The following is a 13,769-nucleotide window of genomic DNA, read 5'->3' as shown; positions in this document are numbered from 1 at the left end:
CAGCACTAGATAACTAAGCCACTACCCTTTCCACCACTGGAAATAGTGGTAAGCCCTAATTTACGTAAGTCCAGGTGTCGATGAGTTTCATGCCGTTCAGAGGTGAAGAGACACTTTTAAGTAAGTGTTGTGAGTTTTGCTGTTATTTTTCATATCTTCCACTTACTCATTTCCTGCTTTTAGGAACCTACTAGCTAAAGATAGATGAAACTAACGTGCAAAATATAAAGAAAACATATAGATAACTAAACAAACATTAAACAAAGATAGAACTAACATTAACTGTGTACACAAATAAAAAGAGTATTTGCTGTTGTTATTGTTGTTAGATGCCCCCTAGTCGGTTCTGACCCTTAGCAGACCTATGTACAACAGAATGAAACACTGCCCAATCCTGTGCAATTCTCAAAATTGTTTTTATGCTTGAGCCTACTGTTGCAGCAACTGTGTCAGTCTGTCTTGTTGAGGGTCTTCCTCTTTTTCTCTGAACGTCTACTTTACCAAGCATGATGTCCTTCTCCAGGGACTGATCCCTCCTGATAACGTGTCCAAAGTATGTGAGACATAGTCTCGCCACCCTTGCTTCTAAGGAGCATTCTGTTTGTACTTCTTCCAAGACAGATTTGTTTGTTCTTTTAGCAGTCCATGTATATTCAGTATTCTTCACCAGCACCACAATTCAAAGGTGTCAGTTCTTCTTCAGTCTTCCTTATTCATCGTCCGCTTTCACACGTATCTGAGGTGATTGAAAACACCTTGGCTTGGGTCAGGCGCACCTTAGTCCTCAAGGTGACGACTTTGGTTTTCAACACTTTAAAGAGGTCTTTTGCAGCAGATTTGCCCAGTGCAATGCATCTTTTGATTTTTTGACTGCTGCTTCCATGGGTGTTGATGGTGGATTCACGTAAAATGAAACCCTTGACAAATTCGATCTTTTCTCCATTTATCATGATGTTGCTCATTGGTCCATTTGTGAGGATTTTTGTTTTCTTTATGTTGAGATGTAATCCATACTAAAGGCTAAGGTCTTTGATCTTCATCAGTGAGTGCTTCAAGTCCTCTTCGCTTTCTGAAGGCAAGGTTGTGTCACCTGCATAATGCAGGTTGTTAGTGAGTCTTCCTTCCATCCTGATGCCCTGTTCTTCTTCATATAGTCCAGCTTCTCTGATTATTTGCTCAGCATACAAATTGAATGGGTATGGTGAAAGGATACAACCATGATATACACCTTTCCTGACTTTAGACCACATGGTATCCCCTTGTTCTTTGTATTTGTGAAGTAGTAAATGAGAGATTAACAATCGAAGTTTGAAGTTGGGCTCTAGTGGATTGGTGGAAGTTGTTCCTTATTTTGGGGATCCTGAGAGAAACTCATAGTGAAGGAGGCATATCTAGTAGAAAGCCTGGAATGGTCGTAGGCGCTATCTGTTTTAGGCTGTGTGTTTGGTTAACCCTTCTGACTAAGCAGCTCAGTTCCACTTTCCACTCTCCGCCTGGGCAATGTTCTTGCCCCTTCTTTTTCCCCAGAGAAGTTGTGCAGCTCCTCAGAAGAAGATTCTTACGAAAAATTGGGTTGGAGGCATGCTGGGTGAGGGGGTTGGGAGGCTAAGCCGAGGTTTATTGTTATTGGTTTATTATTGGGATATATTTATTTGAGTGTTCTTGTTGATATTAATCTGGTAGCAGCTACATTGTACCAATATCTACACTTCTCTATCCTCAAGATTTTGGCAAATATCTGCTCTAATTTTGTACCTTTTTCTACTCTTTGACTGGAGTAGTTAACCTAGTTTGAACAATGGCATATGTGATGTATACACGTATAGTCATGAAGTAAATTTTCTTTGCAGAAGTCAGATTTTCTACTATTCTACTGGCATGAGTGTGGGAATTATGGCCTCTCTACTAATCATCATTTTTATACTGTTCAAGTTTATGCCCAAGGTAAGTAGCAGAATCCTTATATGCAGTTATGGTGAGCTTGGATAGCTGAAGGACTATTTGTCTGGATGTTGTTAGAACACTGAAAATTTGCATAATGACTGTCAAGTCAATGTCCTACTCTTTCCTTGATTCAGAAGGGTACTTTCTACCATGTAACTTGGAGCCTGATTACATATAAACTCTCCTTTTTTGTATAAAGTCCTGTGCTCAGTGGGGATTCAAGTCTCCTTCCTGTTTGTTAAGTACATAGCCAGGCTTTTAAGTTTTTTAGCATCTATCTTCCCAGTGTTCCTTGCAGACAGTATCATTTTAAATATAAAGGCCACCTTTTTTAAGAGGTGTGTTTTTTGTGCACTTTGAGTGGGCTGAAATTTTTTTTAAGTGATTGTTCCATTTTGCTTCTCTAATGTGTGGAAAGCCTGTTGTAACTTTTTGCTTTCACTTCTACCCTCTGTCCTAGAAAAGTCCCATTTACGTCATCCTGGTGGGAGGCTGGTCCTTTTCTCTGTACCTCATTCAACTAGTGTTTAGAAATTTACAAGAGATCTGGAGGTGTTACTGGCAGTATCTTTTAAGTAAGTGTCGTCAGTCTTGCTGTTACTTTTCGTGTGTTTACAGGCTGTTTTAGTTAATTTGGTCATGATAAGACTGTTGTCTGCTTCTGCGAGTTAATAATCATGTTATTTTATTGACTTCTAAAAACGAAAGTTCTTCATGTGTTTCTAACCTGTTTAATTTTCACTTCTTAAAATGATGCTGCTAGGGAGAAGACTTTAATTTGTCGGTATTTATAAGTGCACCTCTCTTTACATAATAGATTTCTTTCTGGAAAGCTATAAATTGATTTTATTAATGTAGTCGTATTTTAAATACACTTGGGAATCTTAAGAAGTAAAGGACTCAGCGTATCTACAGAATGAGAATCGTTTGGTCATATAGATAGTAACCCTTGATAATATCCTTTGAGAGGTGGTTAATCTGGATTTTCATATATTGGTGTTTTAAATAGACTGTTCCAGAGTTGTTCAGATGTGTCCTTATGTTCCATCTGAACCAAATAAATTTGGAACGGCAGAAAGCATAGAAATTTACAGATATAAATATATCCTAGTAATGACAGTGGTTTCAACGGCAGTGGTTTGACTAAAGATCTTGCTTTATTTCCTGATTCAATAGATGCTCTACAGTTAATTTACTGCTACCCCCCGCCCCTGACATACAATTACTTTTACCAGGTATAGAGGAAAAGGAATGTCTTTTGATGCCTCTTTTCATAGGCTACACCTTCACAGTTGGATTCATGAGTTTTGCAGTGTGTTACAAGTATGGGCCCTTGGAAAATGAACGAAGTATCAACCTGCTGACCTGGGCCTTGCAGCTGATGGGCCTATGTCTCATGTATTCTGGCATCCAGATACCGCACATTGCCTTTGCCATTATCATCGCTGCACTGTGCACCAAGAACCTGGAGTATCCTATTCAGTGGCTGTACATCACCTACAGGTGACTGAAAGGCGGTGTAACTTTGTACTGACATGTGCAATATGGGATGCAGTTGCAGCAAAAGGATACCAAGGTGTAAACCTGGCAGCCTCTTTGTTCATGCAAAGTTATTGTATTGTTCTTCTCTTTTGTTTTTGAGTCTAATGTTTTAGCGCTCTCTCTAGACATTTTCTAGTCATTTTACATGAAATAAAATCATCCAGTAAAATGTTATGTGTTCCTGTTACCACTAGGTGGTGCAAATTATAACACTATACCACATACCATAGGTCACCTGGTTTCAGATTGTTCCACGTTGATGTTCAGGTTGTCTGGGAGTCCGAGTCTTATTTTAAGATGTAACTCATAGCATATTACCATCTTGCATAGTGAAAATGTAATGGTCATACGTTATGAGGCTGTTGATGGTTCTTCTACGGGAGACAGTCAAGGTGATCCCTTTTGTTTGGGGAACCAAGTTAAAGGACCACAGTCTTACACCATCATTTTCTTGTTGTTTTTCCATTTATTGGAAAATAAATAAATATTTTATCATTTTTTGGAAAATAATTTATTCACATTAATGAATAATATTGATTGTCATGACATGTCACTCATAGCCTAACTTATCAAGAGTCCATTATAACTAAAGATGTCTTTGGAAGAAAGGTCAGGGTGTAATGACTCTTAATGTTCAGCTGTCTGCTGTATTGTTGCTCACTGAAGGGAGCTAGAGGTAAGGATGAGTATAGATTACTGATTAATGATTCATGATGTTATTTTGATGAGCACAGAAAGATGTGTAAGGCAACAGAAAAGCCTGTCCCCCCTCGCCTTCTGACAGAAGAAGAGTATCGGATACAAGGAGAGGTGGAGACCCAAAAGGCTTTACAGGAACTACGAAGCTATTGTAGGAGCCCAGACTGCTCTGCTTGGAAGACTGTTTCTCGAATCCAATCTCCAAAAAGGTAAACTCTTGGCCAAATATGCCAAGCATTTATCTCTGTAAATGACTTAAAGATCTAACAGAGATCATACTTCTAGATAATCACTTTGTATTTGTGGCTTTTGTTTTCCTGTTAACCTGGTAATAGCCAAGAGAAAGGTAAGTGTATCGTTATATGTTTAGCTATAGCCAGTTTCCTCAAGTCTTAAGGAACCGTTGACTCCAGCTTTGATTATAATGTTGAGATGGGAAGATTCCCATACCATGTTAAGTTTCTCTTCTGATAGTTTTCATTACCCCGAGTGTTTTTGTTTGTTTTTTGCCTTTTTATTTGGGAGCAGCTGTACAGTGAGTGTGTGAAGGTGCGGTTTTGAATCCTGATAGCATAAACTTTATAGGGCTATAAATGTATAATATCCTTTAATTTTCTCTTATCAGTATTACAGATGACCAATAGTACCTTAGCACTTCCATGACTAAAAAGGTTAATCTAGTGCCTATTAAACAGGATGGAGTTGTAAGGGATAGTGGCCTATGATCCCAGCTTTACTTTTCTCCATTTTTCTTACTTTAGTCCTTGAGCAAGGACAGTAATGTTGGCTAGATATAATTTGAGCTGTGAGCATATCAAGGGCATCAATTTGTTCTTATTTTGAAAGAGAGAATAGAGGGCAGGTTCCTAATGAGTGTTATTTTTCTCTTTTTTCCAGATTTGCTGACTTTGTGGAAGGCTCCTACCACCTTACACCAAATGAAGTTTCTGTCCATGAGCAGGAGTATGGATTAGGGAGCATCCTTACCCAGAATGAACTCTATGAGGACACATCCTCTGAGGAGGAGAACTCAGATCCTTGCCACCCCTCTATCACACAGAACAGCTTCCTGTCTTAGGTGGTGCTCAGTTATTTTTACATGGACTGACTTGGTATCTGAGTGGTCCATGTTGCGTGTGTTGTGCAATTGCTTTTTAGCTCTTTAACATAGGGCGAGAGTGCAGAAATTCTCCCACTGAAATTAGAGGCTTGCATAGGCCTCCCTCTGGAACTGGTCTAGGTGGTGTCTGTGGGATCCCTGGGGAAGGAGGATGGGTAGAGGAATGAATGCTGCCAACAATTTGTTTCCCTTTGGTTGAGCTATCAGTCCACCATTATGTTCTCAAAGAAACTGATGCCTAGAATGCCATGCCTAGCTAGCATGGCATTCTGGTGCCTCTTTGAAAGTTGATTCAGTTTTGGCATTTCTGCCTGTATTTTCCCAATAGGGTAATTTAAACATTTGTGGCATCTTTGACTGTGGCTGGCCCTCAGGAGTAAGAGTAGTTACAAGTGCGGTAATGCTTTCAGACCATAGGCTGCGTCTTCCGTAGAGAAATCCACAAATCTGAGCCTTTTTCACTTCTTTTATTTCGGTGACTTTAGGATAATCCTTGATTTAACACTTTTTAGAGGAAGATTAATTTTTTTCTGTCTTGTTTTTTAAGCAAGTGTATTTTTAAAAATATCGCAAGCTCGTGTTCCAGAACTAGCTAGCACTCTACAGTAACAAAGCCCACCAACCCGTAAAACCTATTGCCATTTAGTCAATTCCGACTCACAGCGACCGTATACTATAGGACATGGAACTGCCCATAGGGTTTCCAAGGAGTGGCTGGTGGTTTCGACTGCTGACCTTTTGGTTAGCAGCTGAGCTCTTAACCACTGTGCCACCAGGACTCCAATAAAACCCACAGGCCCCTACGTATTTATTAACAATGGATTTTCCATTAAAGCCCCAGGAGCTGTTGTGGTTGGTTGAGCTTTGAATTAGTTCTCAAACATACACTATTCTGGCTTTCTGCTTGCCTTTAGGGGGGATTGTGTCTATAGGTTCTTCCCTATGCAAGGTAGGGTCTGTTGGGCTTTTTATTATATTCAACTTTTAATTCCATCTTAAAAATGCATTTGCACTGCTCCCTTACCCTGCCTCTTCAGCTGCCTTGCTTCCTGCTTCCCTTTGTGAAGTGTCTGTCAGGTGAGGACCTGTGAAGTGTGTACAGTTAAGTGTTTGTTTCATTTCTTATGCCCATTCTCTCTTGGTTTATGGCATTATGCATGCCAGCTGGGAGACGTGATCTTATTTTGGGGATTTAAATACTTTTTATAGGTTCTTCACTTTTCCTGTCAGTGGGTTGTTTATCTTTTGGTTAGTATGGAATCAAGAAACAATCTCCTTTTCCTTTCCCTTCCTTTGTCTACTCATTCTACCCATTCCTTTCAGCCTTTCCCCAACACTCGTACTCCCTCCTCAACCCACCCCCCCCCCCCCCAAAAAAAAAAATCTGGCTAATTTGTAAGTCCTGCAACTATCTGGAAAGTTTCTTGATACACAAGCTGTAGCTTTGTGGCTGCCACAGTTTGCATTGCCAGGAAGGAAAAAGACCTTCAGGTAGTCTTCATGCCTCTGGATGCTCATTCAGTCATCAGGACCCAGGATTGGACACATTTTCCATGATCTTATTATCCTTATTTGCAGTTTTATTTCTACCCAGTGAGTCATGCTACCTTTCATTACAGTAACATTAATTTCAGGTTCCTTTGCCATTGGAGAGTAGTACCCTTATAAACCAGCAGTGTCTTTTATGAGGGGGCAAATTCCCAAGTATCGGTTATTTGCTTTGTTGTCTCTGTGGTCTTCATCCTTGTACCTTGGGAAAAGCTGTAATTACTTTAGGCAATAAGATAGACACTCAAGAAAAGAGCACATCATCAGACTTACTGGTTTACCATGATCATGGGGAAGGCAGTTTTTTTTTTAAAAAAAAGCTGTAATGACTCCTTTAGACCAGCCGTTTTGCAGATTATTTTGAAAGGTCCTGGGTTCCATTGCTGATTTCCAAAATGTCAACTCTGAGACTCCTCTCCAGGCAGCCAGTTGACGATTTCCACCAGTGTTTCCCACAGCTTTAAACTATCCTGAAGTGACAACTACCTCAGTTGGCAGCAGATAGACACACAGTAGAAAGTGAAAAATAAGCAGTATTTGGGCAGATGCTATGGGGTAAAGTTATAGGGTAAAAGGAGCTTTATATTGGGAAACCTTGGTGCCTTTATAAATTGTGTACATTGTAAAATTTATCCCTCTATGAAGTACTGTTAGATCTCTGAGATATAGTATTTTTACCTTATTTATAGAAATTTAGACCTAGCATGTTTGAGCAAAAGTTGTTTTGAAAAAATAATTCAGCTATACAAGTGGTCTCAGGACTCCCTGGTGACTTTGGTGCCTTCCCAAAATAGCCACTTAGGGTGGTAGCTTGCTTCCAGGGTGACTTTTCCTGCCTTATATCTTTATTTTAGTGATAAAAGATTGTGGAATAGGGAAGAGTCTCCTCTTTTTCTATTCACTAAACTTGTGAAACACAGTTTCCGTCTCAAGACCAAATTTTTCACTGTATTTGAATTTGGGGTGAGTCAAAGCAAACTCAGTTTATTACTCCCTGTCTGGTGGTTGGAGACCTGAGCTGTGGGCAGTAGAGATGACAATTGGTCCCGCAGCATGAGGGCCGCTCTCAGAAAGTGAAGGACAGTGTCACTTTGGTGTGCTGCGTGTCCTTGCCTTGCCTGCCCATGTGGCTCTGCCCCAGGTGCTTCAGAGCTCTGTGTGCCCGGAGATTGCCTGAGTCCATCAACCCTCTTTAGGAGCTGCTCTTGTCTCCCTCTTGGCCACTTAGTCTGCTGGCTCAGTCACTACTTGAAGACCCCATTTAATTTTCTCTGGCAGTTATAGCTCTTACAATTTCAGCATAGTCTCGTCCCCTCCCAGACCAATTTCATCAAGAAGGATTGAAGGGATAACTATGGGGTGAGCTGGCTGTTGGAGCCACGTCGGCTGCCGTGTCAGCGTCTTGCTCAGCAAATATCAAGCTGTAATTGGCCCTAGGGCTCAGGGTCTCATCAGCATTGGAAATCTATCCCCTGTAATGGTCTGACCAAGTTGTATAGAGCGTGACTCCCACTAATGGGAATAGAAGAGGCAAATGGCCTAAAACATTTCCCCTTCAGTTTCCTACTCAGATTGCTTTCATGAGACCAAAGGAACACAATGATCAAAAACAAAGAAAATTTGTCAACTTTGATATATTCTAATAAATTCCTGTCAGCTGTTGCTTCCCACCACAATTTTATTTCTTCTCCCAAATTCATGATCTTTATGTCTGTTAAGAAGGGGATTTGCTGATGATAGCTCCTTCGTCCCAATGTTCTATTTTGTGCTAATATATCCCATTCTAGGACCCAGCCCTCTCTTCATTGATTGTGTTCCCCTTACCCCAGTCCCCAGTTGGCATATATGATAGAGGTTTGATGAATGCGAGGACCCAGATAGGCCAAATAGTCCTCCCTGGCTCTGATATCCATAAAAGCCTTGGGAATGGATTACGCAATTGCCCTTAATCTTGTTGTTCCAGAAGAAAGATGGGCTCAGATGGATGCCTGCATAAAAATGGTTCCTAGCTATGTGCTCATAGCTTTTCTCTGAATTGAGTAGCAAAAGTTGAAGTAGGAGGAAAGGAAATGAAATGTCCTTCTTGTATTCCTTTGGACTTAAGTCTGACATATGAGATAATAGCCTGTATTGAAATGCCAAGAATGTTATCTGAATCAAGGAGAGGAGAGTCTGACAGATTTATTGTACGCCCATGTTCTATAGGCGCTGAACCCAAGTAATAAACATGTAAAATAGCCATGTACTTCCAAACCTCTTGCTTCTGTTTCAATGTAGCAGAAATTGATTCTAATTTTTTGGAAACCTATGCAATTGTGGTGACCCAGTGGTGTCTTTGGTAACTTAGCTTATGGATTCAGGTTACTATTGAACTGATTTCTAGATGGTTACTACCTTGCAAAGGGGTGTTTGGTGCCTTAGGTGATGGGAGCCAGAGCCTGCTGGGAATAAATAACGGAGGCTCACACCAGTGTCAACACACAGCTTTAGCAGGGGACAGGAATGGTTACACAGCCTCCCAAAATGTGGGGCTTTGGACTCTCACAGCCCCTGCCCATGTGTTTTGTCTTCCTCTTCACACTCTGGATAACTTGAAAATGGTGAAATCACCTTCTCTGAACTTCCCTACAGCATGAGGAACAGTCTTATGCCATGTTAACTAATAGCTCAAAAAAAAAAAAAAAACTCAAAATGTGAATATTGGACCTGTTAGAGCCTGCAGTTGCCTCAGTTTTCCATGAGTCTGGAATTCATGGTGAAATAGCAGAGGTAAGGAATTACTTGGTACGTTTTAGCCTATGGTAATGCCTTAGTGTTATTAAAATAAAAAAAAAAAAGATTTTGGTCGTTGTCATTTATATTTAAAATAAGTATTCATGAATATTTGAAAGGAACAAAATTATCAGGGACGGCTCTTTGCCATGGGTCTCATTTTCACCTACTTTTCTGTAAGAAAAAAAAAAGATGATGTCTTATTATATATTTTTTCATTTTTATTGTATAGTTTGTAAGTAATCCCAATTTTAATAAAATTTTATAGACCATATAGTGGTCTCTCTTGATGACCATGTACTTTTCTTGTTTGCATCTCTTGTTCTCAGGTAATCAGCAATAGCTCCTCACTTTCATCTTTCTAATAAGAGGGTTTACATGCCACCCATTTTTCTTAACACTCCCTCTACCATCGCAGGTCTGTACTGGTCAACTTCCATCGTTGGACTGGGTGATTTCCCAGGATGTCAGATCTCTAAGGAGTGTTCTCCCGCGAGTTACAGTTGTACCCCCACGCTGTCTCAGAAAAACATACAAAGTATAGCTTATTCCAGGGAGCTACTATGATTGTACTTCAGTTTGTTTATTTTTGGTATAAAGAATCCGCAGGTGGCACAAATGATTAAACGCTCAACTACTAGCCAAAAGGTTGGCAGTTGCAACCCACCCAGAGGCTCCTCAGAAGCCAGGCCTATCGATCTGCTTCTGAAAGGTCATCCTTGTTCTCTGTACACCATCGAATCGCCATGAGTCAAAATCGACTCCATATCAACTAACAACACCTTTTTTGTGTCTCCATAGGCCTTGACCAATTCTGGGTGAGGTCTGTGGAGCCAGTTGCGGAATGCCTGCCAAGAGCTTTGTGTAGGGTGGAAGAGGAAGCAGGGCTGCAGTGAGCACTAGGGGCCATGCAATAAAAACGTCAAGTTATGTCTAGGCCTAGCTTCTGCGGTAGGAGTCTGGCACCTTCCATTTTCTTTTATACATTGAGTATTTGCTTTGGGAATCCTTGATAGCATTTGCATTATTTATGTACCTGTTTTCCTCACTTAGACTACATGGAAATCCATTGTCCATTTTTTAGAGCCAATGTCAGAGGAAGAAAACAGAATGTAGGCCATATGTAAATTTATGTAGATTAATGTATGCTAATGACATCTTTTCTCCTTTTTATAGCTATCACTATCACTAGGTATATGAGAGACATAGGTGATCATTAATGGTTGAATGAATAAAAAAGCTACCTCATAGAGTTCTAGTGAGAATTTAAAAAGATAAGGCATGTAAAAATCTCTAAACAAGCATAGGGATCACCTGGTGATCTTGCTAAAATGCAGATTCTTACTTGGTAAATCTGGGGTGGGGCCCAAGGCATTTTTGGTAAGCTCCAAGGTGATTTGGATCTGCTGGTCTGTTGACCTCACTTTGAATAGCAGGGTTGTGTTTTTTTTTTTTTTTTAAAGGCCCTTAACTTGGTGCATGACAAAGAAAAAAAAATTTTTTTAAACCCCCCCCCCCACCAAAAGTTGCCATCAAGTCGATTCCAACTCCTAGCGACCCTATAGAACAGGGTAGAACTGCCCCATGAGGTTTCCAAGGAGTGCCTGGTGGATTCTAACTGCCAACCGTTTAGCAGCCGAACTCTTAGCCACCATGCCACCAGGGTTTCCATGACACATACTGCCAGATAACTGTTATTAGTTGATAATTTATGAAAGCCAAGAAGACCCTTTACTACCAGATATCTTCCCCATCATATCTGAAAACTTGTGTTTTTATTGTGTTACCATCTTTTAAGAAGTGAATACCCCTGGGAGAGTTAATGAGTTTGAATTAGTTTAATCAGATTACTGCCCTCCCAACCTGGCTTCCATTCCTAGCCGGTGCACCTCATGAGCGGCCACCAACCCATCGGCTAGTGGAGGCAGTCTGTCAGTGCATGTTGCTGTGATGCTGAACAGGTTTCGTCAGAGCTTCCAGATTAAAATGGACTAGGAATAATGGCCTGGTGATCTGCTTCCAAAAATTAGCCAATGAAAACCCTGCGTATCGCACAGTGGTCTGATCTGCAACTGATCATGTGGATGGCACAGGACTGGGTAATGTTTTGTTCCATTGTGTGTGGGGTCGCCACGAGTCGGGTCCTGGCTCAGCAGCAGCCAATAACAAACCACAGTCAGAAATCAATACTAAAGGATTTTTTTTTTTGGTCAGCTTTATTGAAGTAGAATTTCTAAAATAAAACTCATGAGTTTTAAGTGCACAGTTTTACTGAGTTTTGGCAAATGGGTATAGCTGTGTAACCAGCACCACAAGCATGAGGCAGAACAGTTCCATCACCCTCAGAAGTTTTCTCATGTCCATTACATGGGCTAGGGATTTTGATGGGAGGAAAAAGGCAGGGGATTTAGGGGTCAGATGCAAAGGAGGAAGACCAGTAAGCTCCAGTTGCTCCAGTTTTGCCTAGGAAGCGTCTCACACTCTCCCCCCTCCCCGCTTCCTCCTCATCCCTGGAACGCTTTGACAGATCTTGAGGTCCTGGCTGACTTGGATGTGTATTTTGTTCCTTGTTAACAAGCTTAGGGTGGTGAAAATTTACTAGGACTTTTTCTGGTTTTACCCACCCTAGCCCCAGACAAGCCAGGGCAGTTGGCGACCCAAATTGTGATGTTTATACCACTGTTTTCTAAGCCTGAGGTTGCCGTCTAATTTTTAGGGTCACACCCCTCATGCGAGCGTGTAGTAGGCACTCAGTAAGCAGGTGAATGGGTCGACACACAGATAAACCTGAAGTTGTAAACAGCCTGGGGAACAGGTAACTCGGGTTCTGGTCCCAGCTCTGTCAGGTTCATGATTGTTTTCTCACTTTAGGTCTGATTCCTCTACAAAATAGGGGATCTCTGGTCGCTTCTGCCTCTGACACTGTGATACTGCTCCACATGTACATGGGATTCGGTTCTTATGTCACTTTCTCTTTTCCTTGCCTTTCCTCTCTTCACATATATAGAGTAGATCAATAAATTATGTAAGGACAGATTGATAATGGAAATGTTGATGGGCCAGGCTTATACAGAGTGCTCCTGCGAGAGCTATAGAGTTTGTACCTTGAACCAAGCAGACGTGACTGGGAGTTGGAGAGGCAAGTCTCCACCTTCAGCTAAGTGCCTGTTTTGCTAGTTACCTAGTTTGCATGCCTGGGAGAGAGGATGGTGGGCAGAGGGAGCCTGCTATTTAGGAATTTTCCTGGGTGGAAGAGAGGGTACCTTAGTAGGATTTTATAAGCTTCTTATCTATCTGAGGCAGATATTTCCAGCTGGGACAGTGACTAGGGAATGACATCTCAGGGTCTTATTTATTGTCCTAACACCGAACTTGGGCTGCACCCCACGACAGGCTTGGGGTTAGAAGGCTTGTGTTCTGTCCCTGGTTCTGCCATGTACTAGCGGTGGAACCATGGGGACACATCATATAACCTCTCTAAACCTTGGCCTTTGCCTCTAATTTTCCCTTACAATGGAGTATCTGCACTTCCTGCCTCATGGGGTGGTGGGATTCAGTGAGACAATACAGGTGGAAGTTCAATGAAACTGACGTGCTTTACAAAAGCAAGGTGTTATTACCAGGTCTCTTTGATAGGGTCTGGGTCACAGGGGAAGGGAAGTGGAGAGGAATTGAGGATCTTGTCAGCTTAGCTCCCCAACTAATCTCATTAACACTCTCTGACCCCCAATAAAATAGGAAGGGTAGGTTTGAGGGAAGGACCATTTCTTTCTTTGCTAGGAAGACACTCTAGCTTTCTTGACAACATCTGACTTCTCTTTGGAAAAGTTCCTTGGTTAAAACTCTTTTTCTGCTCTCATTTCCAAATTTTGGGGGCAATGGAGCAAGAATCCTCTAATTGAGCCTCTCAGCTAAAGCCAGCCAGCCGCTCCTTCCTACCTAGAGGGGCTATCGGAAGTCACTGAGCTTCTCCCTTTGGGGCATCAGGCAAGCAAAGGGTTAAGTAAGCCGCACCCTCAGCAGGAACAGCCTCGGACTTTGTGCTGAGCAGCCGCCTCTGGCCTCTCCTGGCTTAACTGGCATAGGGATCCCAGGCTGGAGGAGGCAGCACAAAGAAAGGTCGAAGAGTGGACACTGGCAAGAG

General features: G+C 41.5%; 1 protein-coding gene across 1 annotated transcript in view; it reads left to right on the top strand.

Moving 5' to 3' along the window:
- The window catches only part of NEMP1 (nuclear envelope integral membrane protein 1), a 30,303-nt gene extending 20,299 nt beyond the window's left edge, over positions 1-10,004 (top strand). Inside the window, exons 5-9 of the mRNA XM_049883627.1 lie at positions 1,851-1,944; positions 2,405-2,519; positions 3,222-3,447; positions 4,221-4,394; positions 5,083-10,004. Coding sequence (XP_049739584.1) covers positions 1,851-1,944; positions 2,405-2,519; positions 3,222-3,447; positions 4,221-4,394; positions 5,083-5,263 — 790 coding nt within the window. The 3' untranslated portion in view covers positions 5,264-10,004. The remainder of the gene's footprint in view (positions 1-1,850; positions 1,945-2,404; positions 2,520-3,221; positions 3,448-4,220; positions 4,395-5,082) is intronic.
- The last annotated feature ends 3,765 nt before the right edge of the window (positions 10,005-13,769 follow it).

Source organism: Elephas maximus, chromosome 4, assembly GCF_024166365.1.
Source record: "Elephas maximus indicus isolate mEleMax1 chromosome 4, mEleMax1 primary haplotype, whole genome shotgun sequence".
Classification (NCBI taxonomy): domain Eukaryota; kingdom Metazoa; phylum Chordata; class Mammalia; order Proboscidea; family Elephantidae; genus Elephas; species Elephas maximus.
Note: the sequence above shows the minus strand (reverse complement) of the source record. Positions and strands in the feature narration are given on the sequence as shown.